Source organism: Oryzias latipes, chromosome 6 (assembly GCF_053564925.1).
Source record: "Oryzias latipes strain Hd-rR chromosome 6, Olatipes_Hd-rR_3.1".
In the NCBI taxonomy this organism is placed as follows: domain Eukaryota; kingdom Metazoa; phylum Chordata; class Actinopteri; order Beloniformes; family Adrianichthyidae; genus Oryzias; species Oryzias latipes.
The window spans coordinates 27,313,874-27,338,091 of NC_136242.1; the positions used below are offsets into that span (position 1 = coordinate 27,313,874).

The 24,218-nt window shown below is 41.5% G+C and overlaps 1 protein-coding gene across 1 annotated transcript; it reads right to left on the minus strand.

The window, feature by feature from the left end:
- Positions 1–3,031: 3,031 nt before the first annotated feature.
- On the minus strand, positions 3,032–22,734 carry det1 (DET1 partner of COP1 E3 ubiquitin ligase). Its single transcript, XM_011476334.4, has 9 exons — positions 22,478–22,734; positions 17,043–17,318; positions 16,698–16,958; positions 16,412–16,624; positions 16,115–16,338; positions 13,579–13,708; positions 13,114–13,304; positions 12,353–12,544; positions 3,032–3,753 (listed from the first exon to the last, which is right to left on the minus strand). Exons 1-9 carry the CDS (start codon positions 22,499–22,501, stop codon positions 3,564–3,566), a joined length of 1,701 nt encoding a protein of 566 aa, XP_011474636.1. The 5' UTR covers positions 22,502–22,734; the 3' UTR covers positions 3,032–3,563.
- Between the last annotated feature and the right edge of the window lie 1,484 nt (positions 22,735–24,218).

Consider the following 24,218-nt stretch of genomic DNA (forward strand, 5'->3'; position numbering starts at 1 on the left):
ATGTGATGGTTAACTCTTAATTTCGGGGTTAGATGAACAGAATTCGATTATAGTTGCAGGTCACATGACGTAAAGTCTGTAATGCTCTTGGAGCGATGGACCTCTGGGGACATTTTCGGATGCTCAGCATCTGTGTTGGTCATGGATTCACAACATGTGAGGAAAAAAATTTGCTAAAATGGTGACATTTAGATGTCAAAACAAAAGATCAGCTCCTGCAGTGTGTGCCTAACCTGCTAAGTCCAGTTGGCTGACTGTTTGCCTACTGCTTGGACCTGAGCCGGTGTGTCAGTCCTGCTGTAAGCCCCACACATGATCAACTGGTGTGTCACTGTGTTGCATTTGAGTGCGGATTTGCTTCGGCGAGGATGGGTGCGGCAACAGGAAACACTCAGGATTGTGGCCTTTTTGGTTGCGCTGTTGCCAAGACAACAGCAATTAGAAAAGACTAGGTTACTGAGCAGAGAGCGGTTATGTTTCCATAGCAACCAAGGTCAGAGAGAAGACTACCGAGTTTACCAGATTTGTATGTTTTTCTATTTTTCTGTCATTAATGAGGCATGTACAGACACACATTTGTCAGTGCTCTAAATGCAGGGAGTCAGAGGGTTTGTGCACAGAAACCGGCCTTCCTGGGAGACTCCTGCTGCAACTTTGACCTCCTGCTTCCTCGCTGCTCTTTATATAATAATAAATTAAGGTTAACAGCTCCTGCATATTTTCCATAAGCAACCTGTTAGTTAGGGACAATATTGTTCTCTCCTATATGTGTCTGCTCCCGCTGTGTGCGCTTCCCATCATTAGTTGATTATCACAGCTTGTTGTCACACGCTGGCTTACACAAACAAACTTTAATGACACGATTTGGCCTCGTTAAGCCTTGATCTAGGAGACAGCAGCCCTCAGTTCTCTCTTGTCCCTTGACTTTCCTCGCCAGTCTGTCAGAAACGCACACGTCCCTCTCATGCTCGCCGTGGTGTGTAACCGAAGGCAGAGGGAACACTTAATCCCCCTGCACCTGCTTTTTTAAACCGTCGCGACCTCTTTGCGCGGCTGCATGAAATGCACGTCCGTTCTTTGGTATCTACAATACTTGTCAAAATGTCCCGCTTAATCAAATATTGTTTCTCTATTTGATCCCTTTTATGCTTTTGTGTGAGGAATTCTATTGTAGATAATGGAGAAAACTTATAATCCTGTCAATTCAAAGAAACAATTCTGATATTTTACAATTTCAGTCCTAAAACGAGCTCAGACTTGGAAAACAAAGACATACATGGATCTATTTGTCTGCGCATTGTATTTTCTATGTCACAAATGCGCTTTTTCCAAGCATTTTTACGTCTGCTCCTCATTCACATCACAGTAATGCAAGTCTGAGCTTAATTGTCTGTATATATGTGCTCCAACACCACAAACACCATTTTCATCGGAGTGGGTCTTTAAGCCCTTCAACATTTGCAGCAGAGGTTTTGTATCTTCAGTAAGTCGCAGTGTGGAGTGTACTCACATCTGCTGTCACCTGTTGGGAAGCAGCGTCAGAGCAAATGCCATAAAGAGGCTGAGTGAAGTGGTAAAGGAGGCTGGCTCATTTCCACGTTCCGGCCTGGAGCCTCTAGAGCTGATTGTTCAAAGACGGATCATTTGTAAGTTAAGAACATGATGGAAAACCTTGAGCATCCTCTGCATAACACAGTAACTGAGCAACAGAGCATCTTCAGTCTGAGGCTTCTTCGGGAGATCTTTCCTGCCCATAGCAATAATCATCTTTAAACTAAATCTTAAAAAATTAGTTATTAAACTTTACCATCACCTATTAGTAAACTGGAAGAGGCCTCGGACCGCAGTCCGTCTGTCTGCTCTGCGTGATCGACTCAGGAGAACAGTGTCCCCCAGGAGAACCGTGCCTACGAGCAGAGGAGCAGCTTTGGGACGGTGTATGAGCTGGAGGCAGAATGCAGAAATGCAACTCCACACAGTCCTGAGAAACCATGTAAACAATCATGTGACTTTCTGTTTCCAATCATGTCCAGACAAAATAAAAGCTGATGCTATTCCCACACATTTACATGGAGCCAAAAAGAGTTTTAAACCCTTGTGCTATTCTATGACCCCACCCTTACATTGACGTGTTCTCCCTACCATAACGAAGGTGGATAAAGGTGAAGAGGATTTCATGTAATCCATGGACAGCAGTGAAGATCACAAATCATTGAAGAAAAAAGGTGCTGCGCACTGTCTAGTGGGTCTAGATGACCCAACTCCCAATGGTAAAGTGCTTAGGATAGCACAAGGGTTAAGTTCATCCATGGCTAAATGTTGTTAGCACGTATTAGCCTAATCCTAACCCTTCTTCTTCCTTAGAAAATTATGACCGAACAGGCACTTAATAAAAAATCATAATAATAAAAACCCTTTTAGAAGATCCTCTCGCTCTATGCCACAGATTTGTTTGTTTACAACAAAACTCTGCATTTCTTCTTTAACGGCCATTTACGTCATTTATGGGGTCCTGCGCAGGTCTAAATGATTTATTCCTTTCGAAAGTGTAAATGTAAATGTCTGTTATAATTGGATGAAGATTTTCTAGGATCATGTACACAGCTCAATTTTAATCCGAACTTTGATCCGATCAAAGATATTTTCCACACGTAACCGCAGCTAATGTTAGCTAATTTAGCATAGGATCAAAATATTCTTTCACTTTAGTGCAGCTATAGCATTTTAGTGTAATTTATTTTAGTTAAATGTTTAGGACCCTGCTTCTTTTTTCCAGCCATCTTATTAACCAGCTAATTTAGTTTTTAAATATTTTTTGCAGTTATACGCAAAAACAATGTTACCTAACTTTTTGTTTTTGCCGAGTCATCTTCTGGCTTCAAAGCTTTGGAGTTCAAGTACTTCTGGTACACAAAAAATCTACATCTTCTTTTGAAATCACAAACAATTAGATATGATAAAACAAGTTATTCTGTTTAAAACAGGTATTTTTTAGTCTTTTCATTGTTTTTCTGCAAAATAAACACAAAGCTTTTAAAAATATTTTATTGGTGCACAGTATGTACAGTTAAAATGTAAAAAAAAAAAAAGGTAGAAACCATAAAAAAAGAAATAGCCCAGGTCACTCAATTTGTGTAAGAAAAGGTAGACTTGCTGGAGAGCCAGTTGAAAACCAATGGGATAAGCTTTTCTGACAAGAATAAAAAAAAGAAAACACCTCTGGTTTCTTCTAAGAGGTCCAGCTACCTGCGGCTTCCACCTCCATGCCACATCAATCACTCTCTCCACATATCCATTTACACTTCTTCCAGCCTTTCCTCCCCACAGCTCCTCTTTTGTTCTGGAGAGAAAGGGGGAAAGAGGAGGTAGAAAAGGAAAAGGTGGATTGCTGCCTCCTGGCTGAGGAGGAAGAGGAGTGGGGGCAGAGGTGGAGTGACCACAGTATGATGGTAAAAAATAAAAAAACGGAGAAGAGGAGCAGCCACTTGGAGTGTTTGGCGGACGGTTTCCATCAGCTGCTGAAAGAAACCCAACAGCTCCTCCGAGTCCTGTAGCAGCAGTGATCACGCACAGTTGTGCCTCATGTGGAAATTGACCACGTACTCTGCGTTGGTGCGCTGCACAGAGATCGCGAAAGGCTCAAACGGGTGGAAAGTGAAGGCGACCAGGCGGCGAACGGCATGATTCACCGGCCGTCCCAGCAACCCCGCCTGGATCTTAAACTTTAGCAGACCGGAATCTCGAGCGTAAAACCTGAAGGAGAGACAAATCTGTTACTCAATGACTAATATTTCCTCAAAACCACAAGTCTTATTTACAAACAACTGTTGATATGTTAGTTTGCTGAGATACTGATCCTGTCGAGCAAATAAAATCAAGTCTATATGCAAAACAAATTACCGGTAGCAAAAAAAAATCATTCTACCATGAAAACCCCTTTTGAAAAGTGTCTTAAAATCAGAAATCCAAATCTTTGAGGACAGTTTCAAAAGTTCTTGCACCACATGAAGCGGAAAAAAATACTACAAAAATGTTGTGACCATTCTTATTCAGCAGCGTGTCAGAGAACATTGTTGGCCCACCCTAATGAAACCATGTTTTTAACATGTTCTTGTGGCATTTTTCTAATAATGAAGGACATATATAAAGAAAAATTAAGCTCAAAGTAGCACTTCTGAGTATTTCTTTATTCAAATTGTTGTGAATAAGGAGCAGACAAAAATGCAGTTTGGAAAATATTTTATTCGTTACATAGAAAAGAGGTTAGTCCTAGAGTGGTGACGGTTTGGGATTTTGGATCACCGCGGTGATGAAGCAGCAAGAGTCGCGGTGTCACGGTTAACTTATCGCAAAATAGAGCAAAAAGTGAACAAGTGCCGCTTAAATGAGTTGTGCTGCTGCTGCTTTTATTTGTCCGTCTTCATGTTGCGTGACAGGAACACCAACATGTTAACTATGTCAGGTTTCAGCAAGGATCTTAACGGGGTGACGATGTTGCCAGCCGCACTGAATACACACTCCGATGGAGTGCTCGTAGCGCAGAGGTGGGCACTGAGGGCCGCATTCCTGCATGTTTTCCAGCATACCCTGCTCTGGCATGTTCTGATTGCCTGGACACACCTGAACCAGGTAATCAGCCATGAGTAGGGCAAGATTATTGGCTGGACACACCTGAACCAGGTAATCAGCCACGAGTAGGGCAAGACTATCTGGAAATCATGCAGACACACCGGCCCTCGAGGCCTGGAATTGCCCACCCCTGTCGTAGCGCATACAGACAAATATTTTCTTGCCACTTTTGACAGAAGAGGGAATCGAGCCTGATTATTCCGCCACCAGGCAAGCGGATCAGAGTGCAGATCGAGAGCTTCCTCCTGCAAATATCTCGTGACTTCCGTGTCTGCACAGATTCTTTTTGGACTGTTATAGTTACGCTATTGTCTTTTATGTCTGTGTTTGTGTGTATTTAATTTAACATTATCTGTAAACATGACAAGTACTGAAACATGGCAAGCAGTTAATTAAAAATCAGACACACACAAAAAATCCCCCATATTGTTTAATGGACTGTCCCTCCCTTGAGCAGGAGGATGCGGGCTTTTTCCCCCAGTTTCTTTCTCTCTTTCGGCTTTTCCCATCAGGGGTCACCACAGCGAATCATCCTTTTCCACCTCACTCTATCATGAAAATTTTCTACCCTAACATTAGCAAACTTCATGTCCTTTGTTAAGACATCCATATATCTCCTCTTTGGCCGTCTTCTTGCCCTCCTGCCAGGCAGCTCCATCTCCAACATCATTCTACCAATATATCCACTATCCCTCCTCTGAACATGTCCAAACCATCTCAGTCTGGCTTCTCTGACTTTGTCGCTAATACAGGCAACATGAGCCGTCCCTCTGATGTACTCGTTCCTTATCCTGTCTAACCTGGTCACTCCTAAAGAGAACCTCAACATCTTCATCTCCGCTACCTCCATCTCAGCCTCTTGTCTCTGTCTCACTGCTACCGTCTCTAACCCATAGAGCAGAGCTGGTCTCACCACTGTCTTGTACACCTTTCCATTGAGTCTTGCTGACACTCTTCTGTCACACAACACTCCTGACAATTTCCTCCACCCGCTCCAACCTGCCTGCACTCCCGTCAAAGCGTCACTTTTTAAAAAACGCCTCGGGTTCGTTTTCTTGGTTTGACGCGCCGCGTCAAAAACTATACGACCAATGAGAATGGCGCTTTTGCACACGTGTCTGGAGCTCCTGAAGTTACAGTAAAACACAACTTGGGGGCGCTCAAACACAAAACTGCCTTTCTGAGCACACATACCAGCGAAGAAGATATACGCCAAGTAGCGTCTACACTGCCGCAAAGAAATAATGACGGACATTCTAAAATATCCCAGAAAACGCTCATGATACATTTTCAGCTCTTGTACCAGTCGATAAAACTCCCCATGTTCTTCTCTTCTCGTAACTATGGGATGTACCCAAAATCGCCGTCTTTTCCGGCGTCTTTCATCATTCAACAGAATAAAAATTTCTTCATCGCTGGAACTGGAGCTGGAGCTACTGGTGCTGGAAATATTCATGTTTTCTTTGTATGATTCTGACAATCGCGTAAATACTTGCTCTCTTCTTCTGAGTGAAAAGCGACTTTAAGAATCGTAAAGTTGCGCAGCGCCACCTTGTGTACAGGAGTATTTCTGTTTTACATTAAGTGCCATCTAATGTCAGGGAATGAAATTGCATGTTCGCTCGGCTCATCGTCAGCGAAAATCACCTAGGTGTGAACACAAAAAACGTGTTGAAAAACGCTGGCGAAAAACGGCTGGCGAATATTCGTCCCGGTGTGTACGGGCCTTAACGCTTCTACCTTGATCCCTCTCGTTCAGACACATGTATTCTGTCTTACTACGACTGACCTTCATGCCTCTTCTTTCCAGAGCAAACCTCCACCTCTCTAGCTGTTCCTCCACCTGCTCTCTACTCTCACTGCAAATTACAATGTCATCCGCAAACATCATTGTCCAGGGAGATTCCTGTCTTACCTCGTCTGTCAGCCTGTCCATCAGCATAGCAAACAAAAAGGGACTCAAAGCTGATCCTTGGTGTAGTCCCACCTCCACCTTGAACTCCTCTGTCTGACCTACAGCACATCTCACCACCCTCATACTTCTCTCATACATGTCCTGAACTACTCTGACATACTTCTCTGCCATTCCAAACAACCTCATACAGTACCACAGCTCCTCCCTCAGCACCCTGACATACGCCCTCTTTAAATCTATGAATACACAATGCAGCGCCTTCTGACCATCTCTGTACTTTTCCATCAACATTCTCAAAGCAAAAATGGCATCAGTGGTGCTCTTACGGGACATGAAACCATACTGCTGCTCACAAATCTCCACCTTCTTCCTAAGCCTGGCTTCCACTACTCTTTCCCACAGCTTCATTGTGTGGCTCATCAACTTTATTCCTCTCTAGTTGCTGCAGTTCTGCGTGTCACCCTTGTTCTTAAAGATCGGGACCAGAACCTTCTCCTCCATTCCTCAGGCATCTTCTCACTCTCTAAAATCCTATTGAACAGACTCGTTAGAAATCCCACTGCTGTCTCTCCTAAGCACTTCCATACCTCCACAGGTACGTCATCAGGACCAACGGCCTTTCCGCTCTTCATCCTTTTCAGAGCCTTCCTAACCTCATCCTTTCCAATCTCTGCTACTTCCTGCTCCACAACAACCACATCTTACTCCCTTCTTTCCCTATCATTTTCCTCGTTCATCAGCTCCTCAAAATACTCCTTCCATCTTTTCTGTACACTCTCCTGGGTTGTTAGCACCTTTCCATCTCTGTCCTTAATCACCCTTATCTGTTGCACGTCCTTCCCATCTCTGTCTCTCTGTCTGGGTAGTCTGTACAAGTCCTTCTCTCCTTCCATTGTGTCTAACCTGTCATATAGCTCATCATAAGCTTTCTGTTTGGCCTTTGCCACCTCTCTCTTCACTCTACACTGTGCTTCCTTGTACTCCTGTCTACCTTCCTCAGTCCTTTCTACATCCCACTTCCTTTTAGCCAACCTCTTCCTCTGGACGCATTCCTGTACTTCCTCATTCCACCACCAAGTGTCTTTACCGTCTTTCCTCTTTCCAGATGACACACCTAGTACCTTCCTACCCGTCTCCCTGATAATCTCTGCTTTAGTTTCCCAGTCATCTGGAAGCTCATCCTGACCACCCAGGACCTGTCTCAACTTCTGCCTAAATTCCTCACAAGTTTCTTCATTCTGTAGCTTCCACCACTTGGTCTTCTTTTCTGTTTTCCCTCTCTTCTTCTTCCTGACCTCCAGAGTCATCGTACACACCACCATGCGGTGCTGTCTGGCTACACTCTCTCCTACCACCACTTTGCAGTCATTAACCTCTCTCAAATGACCTCGTCTACATAGGATGTAGTCCACCTGAGTACTCCTACCTCCACTTCTGTATGTCACTCTATGTTCCTCTCTCTTCTGGAAGTAAGTGTTGACTACAGCCATTTCCATCATCTTCGCAAAGTCCACCACCATCTGTCCCTCCAGATTCCTTTCCCCCAGTAAATTATTAAAAAGTAAATTATTAGCACAGAGGAATGTGTTTATTATAGTTCAAATCACACACCATATGCAGTCCTGTAACTTTCAAAAAAAAAAAAAAAAAACGGGCAGTGATGCGGTTATCGTCACACCCATAGCAAGTCCATTCTAATGCGTCCACTTGCAGACAAATAGATCAGTGTACATTTTTGTTTTCTTCATCTGAGCTGTAATGTTAGGGGGGGAAAGACCACTGGGAAATGCTTTGAAAACAGATCAAAAGATGATCGGAATGGGACTTTGAAAAATACTGACAGAACTGACAGAAAACTGGAGCTTATTGACATTTACCCCCCATTTATTAGTGATTTGTCTCATTACTAACAAGCAGCAACAAGTAGGAGTTTTCTGTTACTCCACCCTTCCCACTTGATACAACATTTTAGAAGGGACTAGTTCTTTACAAGTTGTATCCATGGAGGATACAACTCCATGGATAAACCCGTCTTGTTTCAACGTGATCTTAAAGACCTTTAGCTTTCCTTTGACTTCCACTTGTCCATTGAACTTCAGGAAGATAACAAACCCCGTATTAAAGTGTTCAGCTAGCAGCTCCATGGGGATCCTCTCATTAGCACTAAGGACAAAATCTTTGACCTTTTTTAAAGAGCCTTCATGACTGATCAGAGCAGATAGAGTTATCTATAGATGCTGAAAGTAACCTAAAGCCCTTTTAAAATAGCTTCTTTGAGCTCTGTGTATTAACAACCTCGACTTTTTTAAGATTTAATACTTTGTTTAAAGCTCCAATAATTTAACGGGGACTGTGGAGCAACTTAATTACCCGCTCTGATCATCTTTTGAGCTATCTGAAATTGAAAAACCTGTGTTGCTTTCAAGGACATAGTTTCTGCAGAGCGGCAGGAGTTTTATTAGAAATTCACCTCTGAGTTGTGGGCGAGACTGTTGGCGAGGAGGAACTCCATTCCCCCCTTGCTGTTCCCCATTGCTAAGTGCTCTCAATTTGAGCAGGGAGCTTGTCGCTCTATTTAATGTCACAAATACGCTTCATTTTTCCATCTGCTCCTGATTCACAATGATTTGAAAAAAGAAATACTCAAATGTAATTTTTAGGTTAAGTTTCTTTATATATGTCCTCCATAATCAGAAAAATGGCACAAGAACATGTAGAAATGACAAAAAATAGTTTTTATTTGAGTAGGTCTTTCAAAACGTAAACATGTTAATGCTCATAGAGGTCTTAGCATTCTTTTTTCAGTTTTTACATAAAAACATGTAAAAAAAAGTTTCTTTCATTGTAATTACCGTAATTTCCGGATTATAAGACGCTACTTTTGTCACACGCTTTCAACCCTGCGGCTTATTCAATGATGCGGCTAATTTATGCATTTTTTCTAACGGCCACTAGGGGCGCTCAAGCAGAAAAGGTAAGCGTGAGACAGGGGGAATACGGTAAATGAGTTGAGGAAGACGCAAGTTTAGTGTAAATTCCCTCTTTGAAGATGAATGTCACGAACATACACTTACTATGGTAATAGCAAAGTGCAAAACTACAAGCAGATGGTTCAAACTGTCCGTCATCTGAGCCGTCAACCAACGAACTGGCTACACTGGAGAAGTCTCCATTATCCATACACCGCTCAATTATGAACAGTTCCAGAGAGGAGGAGGCAATGACAGAAGCTGAATGCATAATGTCTTTTCCTATGTCAAGCCCATTTATTTTGACACCTCCACAAGCAGCCAAACAGCATGGAAGTCACTTCTGCTCCTAGGCCCCTAACTCATGGTGCAACAAATAGAAACACCCATGCTCAGCCCTATTTTGGCCACATGCCACAATCCTTTGCTGCCATAAGACCCAGCGTGCACGTGACCGCCACTACAATATGACGCAGCTATCAAGTTCAAAGCAATCGTTAAGAGCAGTGTGAAAAAATCCACCATCACCAACAGGTTTGGAAAAGCCGGTCTGCTGCGTGACGGAGAGGACAGCGCAACCTCAGGAGTGAATTTACCTCAGGATGAGAGTGACACTGACAGCGACAACGAAGGAGACACAGAGAGAGTGTGGCGTAGAATGTCTGACGCCAATTCCACTGAGGAGAAAGACTTCCATGGTTTCAGCGCACAGGAGGAAGATGAAGAAAGCTCTCAGTGACTTTCACGTTCATGTTTTTTAAACCAGCCCTGTTAGTGCTGTGTTACAGTGCGTCACTGTTATGGGAGAAAACTTCCGGCGAACGCGCTGCGCTTGCCCCTGAGGCACGCATACCTATAATTTACTGCTGCTCTCAGTGACTTTTACCTGTATGTTTTTTTAACCAGCCCTGTTAGTGCTGTTACTACCATATTGCTGCCGCGTCAGAGGCACTGTTTGGAAAGAAAAGCTTAGGTATATTATTAAAACTTTGAAAATTCTGTGTACCGTCTTTCTTCGTAAATATATCACGTGTTGAACCTTTCCTGCGATTACTTTTTTTCTTTCTTTCCTATCTTCCTTCGGTTGTTCACTTCCCTGTTCGGACCCCCAGAGCCTCCAGAGTGGGTTAATAAAGAATACTTTACCGTTCTGGGGGAAACCTTCTTTTATCACAGTTCTCTTTCATAACAAACATAAACACACACCCCCCAACACACTTTTGGTTTCACTGCCTCTTGCACTGCATGCAGGCTCTCCCCTATACATATACATCCTCAATCTACAACACATTGTGGCGACCTGGGGGTTAACCCCACCTTCAGCCCCTAAGACTCATGGGAAGTGGGGAATCGTGGGTGTAAAGTTCCTCACCATGAGTCAGGAGGCTGTGAGCAGAAGTAACATCCATGCTGTTTATGGGTATGGTCAAATAAGTGGGCTTAAATTCCATGTGCTTACCCCTCTCTGAGACTGTTTGGAATCGTAACTGGCAACTCGGCTGCCCGCTACAGTGGCGTACATGTGGCTTATAGATAGATGCGGCTTTTATATGAACAAAGTGGTTAATCCTATAAAAATGTAATGGTTACGGTTTGTAATCAGGTGCGCTCAAAAGCCCAGAAATTACGGTAACCTGCTTTTCAGCAGTTTCCATAGATTTTTTTTTATTATTCCTGCAAAGGAGGTTTACAAAGTATTGCTGGTCTGTTTGTTCAAGTTTGGTAAAAATACACAATAGAATAATGCAGCCACTAAATGCCTCAGTAGATAAGTAAAGGGCCTATACCATGGTATTCTTAGGCCTTTTATAGTAAACATGTCCATGTACAGGATAATATATTACCTTTGGCACACAAAAAAAACATTTTTTAATGAAACGAGATATTTTCGAAGTTAATTTTCCTGCCTGGAAGTAAGACAACTGGATCTCTGAGGCATCGCCTTTTGCTCCGTGTAGGTACCGCCCACTTCAGGTCCTACCTAGACCCGGCCTCGGCAGCGTTTCCGCCACAAAAACAGACAACACTTTGGGGTTTCTTTGGGTGAGGAATGAAAATTATAATACACTTAAAAGCTAAAATAAATTAAGTTTGCATGGTGTTGGCCCTTTAAGTCAAAAATTTAAGTAGTGACCTAAGCCTTTTAAGGATTATTTATACTGCAGTGGTTTTACATCTTAAATCCAACAGCAGATAAAAGACTACAGACATTTATTTCCTGAATTTCTAAGTTTGAAAAAAAAGTTCCAAGCTTGACCACTATGGGACAAAACCCACTTATCTGTGGGAAACAGGCTGAATCCGAATTGCTTCCCTACCCCACTGGCTTCAACCCCATTGCTCCAATTGTATGAACATTTGAAGCTGTAGTGGTGTCTGAAAGTGTTTTTTGAAGCAAGAGCCGTAGCAACATAGGACTTGCTATCCCTCTACCAGTAGGGTGATCCGTGTAGCGCTTGTGGGCAGAGGAGAAACAGTCGGAAGCACAAAAGTTTACACTTAAATGTAAGTATTGAGTTTCTGTTTTTGCACGACTTTCTAAAGTTTTAAAACCTATGGGTATTTTCCAAGCACTGGGAGTTATGCGCCAAGGTACATGATGGGCGAATATTTATGACATCATCGAGCGGTAGTAACGTCCGAATTTGAAGACACTATTTTTATCCCATGTCACTTTGCGTGGAGGGATAAATGTAGTGGTAGGGAGAAGCCATAGGGGTAGGGTAGATATTCGGATTCGGCCTTACAGTTTTTTTCCATAAAATCTTGAACACCGCATCAAAATGACAGTGAAGTTTGGCTAAGGTTTGGTTGGTGAACATCCTGGTTCTGGTCTTACCTGATGGGGTGGTCTCCACAGGTCTTGGGCCTCTCCATCACAGACACCCACTTGTCGTCGTAGCTGAAGAGTGACAGATCTAGGTAGGGGCTGCTGCTGTACGACTGGGCGCTAATGGGCAGCTGACCGAGCAGCCGGCGTACAGCTTCCGTGTGGCCGCCATATTTGGCGTTCACGATGGTGTCTTTGAACCTAAAAATGCAGCGTAACGCAGGTCTAAAAAAACAGCAGCCATGTTTGGAAAAATACACAGTTTTTCATTGATAAAACCTTTCATTCATGTTTTTGTGCGGCGCTTTTTCACGTTGTTTTGCGAGTAGGATGTCACGTTGGGCTGAGGCCCTCGGAACCTGTCTGTGCTGCTGGTACAAATCCAGCTTTCTGAATGTTCTCACCAGCTTTCAATATCTTCTCCACTTCTCTGTGACATCAATTTTCACCAATCGAAAATCCAATTCTAAACTCTTTTCCTCTCAAACCATCCTCCATCCCCTCACCCTCCACTACGCTGCTGAGTCCAGCCCCCAAATTCAATCACTGCTCCTCCACGCACACTGATAGCCTCAATGTCTCTTCTACATTCTGATTAAGACTCCCTTCTCCCGTCCACCTCCTTCTCCTCTTCCTCCAGGCGATCCCCGATGATCCCCACAATTTTTAAATCCTCCCTGACATTTGCCTGCGTGACACCAGGTGCACTCTTCTTTCTGACCGTCTATGACGTTTATACGAGCATGCAGCAGCTGCATTTGGGTCAGTACCTTCTCTGGACCTGCCGGGCGTAGTTGTTGGATGAGGCGGAGCACGGGAACTGGACGGCCTGGCTGTGCAGGGTTGCATTTCGGAAGAGGTCGCAGAAGTTTTCAAAGAGCTCCAGCAACTGATCCGATGTATTCTCGAAGACGGCCAGAACCTTGGTGGAAACCATGTTGTAGACCACAAAAAACGACGGCTAAGAGAGATGAGAGGAGCTTGTAAAGACTGAGAGAAAAGATCGGTTTCCATGAGGTTACTTTATATACATTCTCTTTTGATAATATCTGAATAGCTAATAAGCAGACGAGTGACAAAGCCTGATTTTAATGAGCTGTGAACAAGTCACAGGACTGAACACGTCCCTGGAGACCTCAGAGAGGAATTCCTGCCGCAAAAACAAGGACTGAGGAAACCAGGGGCGCACAACAAAGAGCACGGAGGAAGGAATCCTCCTGTGTTTGTGTTGGTACCTGAGACGGGTCGGTGACTCGGAGCGTGACCACATCCTCGCTGGTGTATTTGATGAAGAGGTGATGCTCATCCAGCAGCTGCATCTTCCACATCCTCAGCCGTCTCAGCTGATCAAAAAACTGGAAAAACCTTTTAAAAAAATCCATAAAATGATCTTATAAAGATCTGTCAAGACTTTAAAATACAAATGATTTTACTACAGAAGAGGCAGACTCCAGGCTTGGGGGTCTGCTGGTATTTACAGACCCTGCTGTACCCACTGCTGATTACCTGAATCAGGTGTATTTTCCAGTAAGAAGCAACAGGCTGGTTAGCAAAATTGTAGGATACTGAGCCTTAAGGTCTGTGGTAGGATTTGTAACATTTCTTTAACACGAACTGTTAGACCATACTTATCAGTTTTCTTCATTTCACAAGAACATATTTGTAAATTCTGCAAAAATCTGCCAGTTATCCCACTAAAAAGATGAGACGTCGTCTGTAATTTTCATCATAGAAACACTTCAATTGTGAGAGACAGAATGTAAAAAAAGATTCTAAGAAATCACATTGTTTGATTTGTAAAGAATTTATTTGTATAATGATGCAGACAATAAACATTTGGCTCCAAGAAGACCCTCACAGACCTGATATTACTTCTTTAAAAAGCTCTTCTATACTCCACTAGTAACCTGTTTTCTTGTCACCTCTTTGAACTGGTTTTCTGTATTACCTGTCAATACCCTTAAAGAATCAGACTACAACCTCTCTACCATGAACAAGGCCAAAGGGCTGTCAAAGGACATCAGAGACAAGATTATACACCTGAGCAAGACAGAGAGAAGAGATCAACTGTTGGAGTAATTAATAGAAAATAGAAGAAAAATCTCCATAAAGGGCTCCATGAAAGATCTCACCTGGTGGAGAGCAAATGATCTAGAGGGATTCTTACTTTGGGAGAATGACATGAGGACAAATGAGACCAAGATAAAACTCTTTGGTGTGAACACCACTTGGAGGAGGGAGAATGCTCAGTTGCATCTCATGAACACCATATCTACTGTAAAGCATCGGGTTGGAAACATCATGCCCTGGTTCTTTTCTGTCGGATTGACAGGACCACTGGCTCATCCGTGCTCCTGTTCCTGACCGTGTACCTCGCTCCTGCTCCTACACCTGGCTGTGGATCCTGCCTCCGGCTCGACTCGCGCCCCTGACTGTCCCCCCAACCACGGCTGGATGAAGCTCGTCTGCTGGACTTTAAATATGTAGTTGTAGATTTAGATAAGTTAATTCTTCTCTAAGAGTTCTGGTAAATCGCCTGTCCGTCCTGGGGGAGGATCCCTCCTTCATGTGGGCACCCCTAAGGTTTCTTCGTTGCTTTTTTCCGGAATCCGTTTTTTTAGGAGTTTTTCCTTACCACGAAGGGGGGTCTAAGGGCAGGGATGCCAGTATAGTCACTTTGTTAGTTCAATTTAGTATTTTCCTATTGAATTCTATGTATTCATGATCATTTTGATTTTATGTTTAACTTTTTCAATTACCGAACCGATAGAGACGACTGTTGTTGTGATTTTGGGCTATACAAATAAAATTGAACCACTGTCAATTTGGCATGGAGCCAAGTATGAAGAGATTTTGAACAAAAATTTCCGTCCATCAGTAAGAGCACTGAGGATGGGCGGATCTTTCAGCATGAAAACGATTCCAAACATCACCTGGGCAACAAAGTGGTGGGTACGTAAAAATCATTTTAAGGTTCATACAGCCCCTCACCCCCCCAAGGAAAGAAAAAAGGGAAAAAGACAACTGCTGAGAAAATCTGCATGGAAGAATGGAAAAGAGAACCAAACATGGAAAAGGGCAACCAACACTGGAGAGCAGCTTCTATTGTCACAACATCTCTTCAAAGTTGCAGGTTTTTGAAAAGAGGTGTCAATAAGAGACGGGCCAACTCAGCTTAGTTTTATGAAGAAACGAGAAAAACAAGCTGCATTCACTGCTAGCTGGTATAAATACCCTCAGGAACAAGAGAAGATCTCATCTTCTGTGGCCAAAAAAACACTACTTCAGCACTTTGATAAACTCAAGAATTTGCAGAATTCCTCCTCCTGAGGTTGACAGTGTTGATATGTACCAAAGTGCTTCAATACGGGAGGGATAAGACCAAAACATGTCAAGATCTGCTTTAATGTCTTCCTTTGAACCAATTGGATAATTGGATGCCACTTTTTTTTTAAACAATAGAATTTATATCAAATGAAAAAGAAGATTGTTTCAAAGTTGTGCTCAGAAACCTGGAAAAGTCAGTATTTAACTTAAATATCTTAAATGTACAAAAACAATGCAGCAGAAAATGTATCCAAGAAAACCCTCAAAATGTCTTTGAAATCAGCAACTGTTGACAGACGTGTAAAAAAAGAAGGAAGACGGTCTTCTGTGTTGTTGTAGCACTTTGACCAAAGTAAATCAAAGAGAAAAAACATTTCTTGTGAGAAAAGAAGAAAATCTGAAGAATGACACCAATAATATAGGAAAAAGACTTGTATGCCTTACCTTCTCTTGGCAGTGGCACTTCCGTCCTGCTCCGCCCTTCTCCACAGGTAAACCAGCAGTCTGTGCTTTAGAGAGTTTATGGTTTTGTCAGTGTACAGCCGCGGAAAGCCGGGCTGACTCTCTGCCTGAGCCTCTGGGTAAACTGCCGACAAAGTTAGGAGGTCATCCTCGTAGCAAAAGCGACCGATAGTCCTTACGTCCAGAAACGTTCCCTCAGAAGTTACCTGACAGACGAATGAGGGGGAAAATAAGACAAGAGACACAAAAGTTTAGGAGCAAACGTGTGAATGTGGTCACCTGGAAGACGTGGATGGTCTGCTGCTGGACAGACAGCACGGCCAGGATGTTTCTGTAGAGGTACAGACCCTGATTATGCGACAGAATGATCTTGTCACACTTAAAGGACCTGGTGTCACACAGTCGACCCGTGTGGAGGTCAATAATATGAAGGGAGTAGTCTTCCAGGGGAGATCGTGGATTTGGAGTCACAGACTCATTGTTGCGATACACCTGGAAGAAGATCAAAGGAGATGAGCACAGATTTATTAACAGACGAAAGCGAGAATGAAGTCAATGTTCTTACTTCAAAGAAGTACGGCGGCGGTTCTTCTGGGACGTAAACAGCTGAACCCACAATAACGTAGCGGCAGTCGTCTGTGAATAGACTGCACTCCCGATTAAGGTGTTCGCCATTAGAGGCCACGTTAGTGACATGGAGCAAAGAGAAGAAGCGCTCAAACAGCCGGCCTCTGATGTTGAGGAAGCGTTGGTCGGTGGAAAGAGTCTCTCCCTCCTGGTTCCTCAGGAGGTCCTGGGCCGCTTGGCAGCCCTGATATTCATATATCTGCAGGAGAACAGAGTTTGGTTTCACCTGAATCTCAGCTGGAGTTCTGATCACAGAGGTTCAGGGTAAAACGGTTCCTCTTACTTCCAAGGACGTCTGATCAGAGGAGAAGGCGATGAAGCATCGTCCATCTGGTGAGAATTTCCTGAGAAAGCAGGGGGGCTTTTCTACGTTGACCACAGTGAAGTTGGGGAACAGGTTCTGATGAAAGCAGCGTACTCGGTACCAGTGAGCTCCAGGTCTGCCGGAGCAGATCCTTCGTCTTTCCAGACGATGGACGACATTCTGATTCTGGATGAGTCTAGGCTTCAATGTCGGGATGTCGTCGTCCATTACAGAGAGAATAGGAGGGTTCTGGTCCTTAAAAGGTGGATTAGACAAACAATAAAAAACCTGTTTATGCCTAACCCTTACCTGTCAGGAGGCAGACACAGGACAGCTCATGCTGCGCCATTTCATCCTACTGTACGACCTTTTGTTTTTGGCTGACAAACATACACCGATTATATTCTTAAAGCCAAACATCTGGCTCTGGATTGAAGATGAGATCTATTATCCCAACCGAACAACCAAGAAATTTCATTTTTAATAACGTCGTATTTATCCCTCAAGCTAATGCTTTAAAATTTTCTGCAGGAAGCAGGGTTTCTCAAAAGTCAGCATAGGGGGCTACTAAGGAGCAAATCAAAGGTTGTCACCATCGGGCAGCAAAGGGGCTCTGGGGGTCTTTTCCTCCATGAAATCTTTGAAAATTAGGGCCCTTTATTTGCATTTTTAAGACATCTGGGGCATTATTTCTTCTGATTTGAAAGCGGTAGACAAGAGGGATTTTCTACTTAACTTCTACTCTATCCCTGTTGACAACTGTGATTCCCCCCAACCTGTTTTCCTGTGACTGCTTATCAAAATGCAATAAAAATTATGAAGTGACCTGGCCTTTTAACTGGTTATCTATGTTTTCGACCAATCACATATGTTTGTTTGTTTATTTGACGACATTTTTTCAAAGTATCTCTTTTGTTGATTTTTAATCATCTTTGTTCTCTACTTTTGGCGTTTTCACTCCATCAATTAAGTGTTTTATTTTCTATCAAAAATACGTTTTTTATTTTATTCTTTAGAACAGCAGCACAACACTGTGCTGAAAAAAGCCTCACAGTAGCCCCCATGAGGGATGACAATTCATTCCTTAACTTTTTCTTAAGAAAGTGAAATAGCACAAAATGAATTCATCAATTGTACAAACATGTAGAGGAAAAAAAAGACAGATTTACTAAAGAGGGCAGATTGATAACAAATATACTTTTTCTGCGTCTGGGTTATTTATTTTCATATGAAATCTAAGCAAAACCAGCCTGAAAACCTTATAATGTTTTAGATTCTTGCTGTTATGTCATTGACATTAAAGATTCAGCACTCTTAATAGGGGGTAGGCCTGCACAATATACCGCAAATTTATCGTTATCGCAATATCAAGCAGTGCAATATCCATATCGCAAAAGTCAGCAAAAATCGCAATAAATGGTTACCTTAAATGTGCTAAAACAATCCTATGGCAGCTTCAAACATTTAACGAATCAAATAAATCCATTTATGCATTTGACCAATTGGATGGACCCTTTCCGATGTTGACCAATCAGATGAGTCCTTTCATGTTAGATGTTTGCCCTCCTACATCAACGAGGGTCATTTGGAGTATCATTTTTTAAACTGTTGCAATGAGATGGTAATGATGTTTTTGGTTGTTTTGCTATTTGTTTATATACCGCAAATTATATCGTTATCGCAATATTGATCACTAATATCGCACATCGCAAGTTTTGGTCATATCGTGCAGCCCTAATAGGGGGGCTTTTTTTTAGCACAACACCGACTCTGTAATACTGCAAAGGTGCTGCTAATAAAGATCAATTCTAAGTGGATTATTGTCTGTTTTTAAATTTAGAGACTAACAGTTATTTATGAATGTCTTATGAATTAGTATTGTTATATTTATCCGCCACGTCTTAAATTCTTGTATGTGTGACATTGGCCCATGGTCACAAACTGGTGAACATTATAATAATAATAATAATGGATTGGATTTATCTGCGCTTTTCAAGACACCCAAAGCGCTTACATTGTGTCCATTATTCATTCACTCCTCATTCATACTTGGTGACGGTAAGCTACGGTTGTAGCCACAGCTGCCCTGGGGCAGACTGACAGAGGCGTGGCTGCCAGTTCGCGCCTACGGCCCCTCTGACCATCACCGGGATCATTCATACACATTCACACACCAGTGGAGCCACACTGGAGGCAAGGAGGGTGAAGTGTCTTGCCCAAGGACACAACAACATTTTTGGCTGGTGGGAGCGGGGATCGAACTGCCAACCCTTCGATCATTGGACGACCCGCTCAACCACATGAGCCACTGTCGCCCCACGATGGCATGATGGCATCAGCGTAACACTACACAGTGGTGAATTAACATCTATCACGCACAGACAGTAGAGCGGCATTGAAGAAAAAGATGTTCACCAAAAGGAGAACTAATTAACACAAATCATTTGGCACCAAATGAAACTTTTGTTGGTCATCAAAAGTAGGCTAGCTTCACTCACAGGCAGCAAATTTTATCGCCGTGCTACTTTTGAGGCCTGAAAAGCATCTCAAGAAACAGACGTTGACATTCAAAAGCATGGACACTGTTTTATCCGATTTTCACGTTTCCAATATTAATGGGCAAAGGGAGTTAGGGGTCTCACCAAAAATACAATGACTATGGGGTCTAGAAATTAGTTGATTAACCAGATAAGCGATTAGCAGACAGATGGCTGACCCAATACAGCCACCACAATGTCATGAGAAGCAACCGCAACTCCTTTATCCTAATTTAGATTAAAAGTAGAGGTAAAATTACAGAAATGGACCGGCTAAAGTCACAATCACAAAAAACAGTTCGTAAAACAAAAAACAAACAAACACAAAATAGATACAAACAAACCATACAGAATAAATATTTATACAAAAGAAGTTGTTCTTTTTCTGGATGCACACAGAAATATTTCCACTATTGAAATAAACCTGGTTTAAATTAAAAAGTAAAATTCTAGTTTATCAGGACAGATTTGTTTGTCTCGTTCTGAAACGGTCTGCATGTATGTTAAATAAAGGTTAATAATAATAATAATAACAAAAATGTGGAGCTCTAGTGTAAACATTAAAAACTTCTGGAATTCACTTTAATGCATTCAAAAATGTTTAAATAAAATATTACAAGATCAAATGTTCGATTTTGCACATTTTCTGTTAAGATCAGTTTGCTGAATACAAATAAACCAGACAGTTGCTCACATCAGACCATAAAACCATATTTATTGACATTAGCATGCTAATTATAAGGTAGCAAATGCTACCTTAAAGTCTACAAACAACTAGAATATTTTTGGATAAAATCTTTTAGATTCGAGGATAAATACAATAAAACTTAAAGAGCTCTTCAGTGAAATGACCTGTTTGTTTTACGACTGATTGTTTAATTGAATGACTTTTGCAACTGTGATAGCACAAAACGCTGGGGTCCTTGAAAACCTGTGCTTAAAACTATTTTAAAAGAAGAATAACGGCGTTCTTTTACTCATGCAAATGTGTCTGAGCTGCTGCGTTTTTCTTAAATCCAAACTGCTTTTTAAAGGTGTCCTTTGGGGTCAAACCAGGATCAGTTTAAAGCGAATGAAAAACTAGATTGTAAACTAGAATAAAAATTTCATATTTACATTTTTTGTCAATATTTATTTTAAGGTTACAATGTCTGAGTTTAAACTGCTTCAGATTTTCTACTTTTTTTCAAATTTACAATCAGTTTTTTTTGTCTACTTTAAGCTGACCCTGATTTGACCCGATAGGTGTGGCCTAACTTATCAACTTAAACAAGTCGAGCTTTTTAGTCAATGAGCGGGCCACAACGACCACGCCAGTCATGTGGGATGTCTCTTACAGTTTTAAATTGTCAAAACCTGATTTCTGCAGTCAGATCGGATGTTTACAGCATTCAGATCAGAGTCAATGAATCCAAACCAAAAATGCCCAAAAATGCATGGCTGCAGGCTGATACATAGGTACTGATTTATGGGATGCAAATGTTTGCAGTTTCATGTAAAATAGGTTAATAAATACACAAACAAAAAATCTAAAAGCAGAAGTTTGGCAAGATCAGAAGATAAGATGATATAACCAACATTTCAATGTTCAATTATATAACTAAATGTGCTTCTTAACCCTAGAGCAGGAAACCCTGGGATCGCTTCCCAGAGGCACAAAGACCTAAAAAAAAAAAAACAGTGGGTCTTTAGACAAGACCCTTTGCGCTGCTGCCTATCTGGGTCTCTTTGTGCCGTGAAAATACAAAATTGTGTCGTAAAAAGTCTCTGCCAAACCACCTGTGTGGATAAGTGAGAGTTGTTTTGCCGTAAAAACCCCTGACAGGATCGTCGAACGGTGAACAAAAAAAACTTGTAGCATTTTTCTCATAATGGAGGACATATATAAAGAATTTAAGACTAACACTGCATTTCTGAGTATTCAAATCGGGGTGAAAAAACACTTTGTTTAAAAAAGCTTTTTCGTGACACAGCAAGTGAAACAGGCAGGGCACAGTCTTCCTGCTCCGCTCCATTCTGATGCATTCACTTGCAGACAAATAGATCAACTAACGTTTTTATTTTCCTCATCTGAGCCGATATAAGACTCAAAACTGTATAGCTGGATAGCTCGAATATTGCTCCGCATTTTTGTTGTACCGATAATGTTAGCTTGGGGTTGCAAGGGGCTGTAAGCTTTCAAGAGAGAGTGTAAACAAAGGGATAATGGGATATCAGTGGAGGCTTACATCCATACCAATAGTCCCATGAAATGGTGATTTTTCTGCAGCTCAAATTTAATGTTGCTGTCAAGAGTTTGGACCAAAACCAGTTCATTTGCTCACATCACTCATTTCATGACATCCCTAAACTGGCTAGAAGACAAATATAGGAATAACAGGACTCTGAGATCCACAATCAGCTGGTCCAACCTCAAGCAAGAACCAAACAGGGTTAAATGTAAGCCTCCCACAGAGAATATAATATTCAAGGTGAAATCCACCAGTTTTTTCTCGATACGATTTCATACAAAACTATTTTTTAAAATTAGTGTAAATTTACCTTATCCTGAAGAACACATTGCAGTACTCTGAAAGGTACAGTTATAATAAAAAATCATTAGCGCTAAAGTTGAGCATTTATGGAACTAAATAAACTATAAAGTATAAGGGAATGAATAATTAGTTGCCCTAATATAAATTAAGACATAAAGGCTAAGTTGCTTTTTTATTTTATTTACAGTTGGATTAGACATGTCGAGGCAGAAAGTCTTAACTTAGCAAAGGTAAATAGGAGCTGCATTTTCCACCCTCTGACTACTGTAAATACAAACCTGGCAAACTGACAGTAAGGTTTTAGCTGAATAATCTTTTTTAGTTTGACTCAAATCTAACTTACATTTGCGGGCAAGCCGCCGCTCATCCGCTCCTTCTTGACGCTAAACGGAGGTCTCCGCCTTCATTGATCTCATAAAGTCCAAAAGTTGGTGAAAAGACAACTAAAAGTGCAGGTTTTCATGGCTTGAAATGCCCCGCTATTGGAACATTTTCTGAGCTCAGAAGCTGTTTGTTTGGAAAGAAGAGGAAACGCAGAAGAAGAAACCCGCCGGGTTTAAAGTGCTGTCATTTTAAACAGCGCCACACCATATCTGGTAGAAAGAGGTACTGCAGCACCCACAACATAAAATAAAAATATTTAAAAAAAAAATTACGATAGGTCAATAAGTATTTATATTTATGGAAAGGTTATTTATCTGTCATTTAAACAGTGTTAAATTTGTGAGAAATTCGTTTTGTTTTTGTAATAAATGTACATTGTTGTCATTTGATAGTTTTATTTGAAGCATAAAATCTGAAGAAACGGTAGAGATAATATTTTTATGCAGCTAAACTGACAATCAACAACATATAAAGGAACATACGCAAAGATGCAACATTCTGCTAACTGAAATATTAAAGTCTTAATTTATTATAATTGATTACAGGTAATGAAAATCCAAACGTGTCTCAGAAAATTAAAATATTGTAAAAAATGAAAAATAAATTAATGTTCTCACTGTGTCACACCCAGATATGTTAATTAACTGAAAAACAGATTTATTAAGCCTTTAAATTGTCTCTCTTCCCGGTTTAGATCACAGCCATGATGAAGAGCGATGGCCTGACAGGAGTAGCATGCTTCATGACCAGGATAAGCTACAAAAGAGATTTCCTATATGAGCTGGTTGATCACGAGTGCCGTATCCAAGCATATAACTAAAAATTAGGAGTAAAAAAAAGTGGGCTATAGAAAAAGATTCAGCAGAACGACACTCCTCAGAGAACTGTCCAACGAAAGAACCATTGCACATCACACAAACAAACATGAGCCACACATTACATTCCTATCTCAACACCCTGAAACAGAGACATATGAAGCATCTTTTGTGGTTGAAGTTGCTCAAAAGTTGAATGTTTTCTATTTGGATTAAAGTACTTTTTACATTTCGTTCACAAATCAAAGTCACAGAGTCTGGAGGAGCTCGTTCAATATCAATGGTATAACTGTTCTTAATTGGTCAGCAAAGTCACCTGACCTAACGAAGATGAGAGACACCAGATCCAACAATGTAGAGGATCAGAAGGGTTCTGCTGGGTTTCCATTACACTTTCACATTTCGACAGGCTGAGTTCCTCCATGCAATAGTGCACTGATGCAGCAGTTGATGCAAAGGGAGGCCAAACAAACAAACCTAATTTTCAGAAGCCTGACAGTTGTTCTGGTTTGATTTTCAATTGAAATCAAAACTGGAAGAAAAAAAAGGCTTGACACATTTAGAACTATGTGTAAATATTCTAGATGCAATAGGATTTATTTTTTCAATATTGAACCCTTTCATACTATACCAAGTTTTGGGATGGGAATTTATCATTGCTGTATCATTTATTAAAACCTGTTTGACATCCAGTGTTGTTTGGAACTTTGCTCTATGTTTGGAGATACTACTTGGCCTAATTTCAAATATTGGCACAACTTTTACAAAGAGCCAGCCTAATTTTTTATTTATTTTTTTGTTAATCAGGTTCAGTCAAAGGTAGCTTGAGAGTTGAGAACAAACATCAACTCAAAACTGCAGCAGGTTCAACAACGATCCAATGTC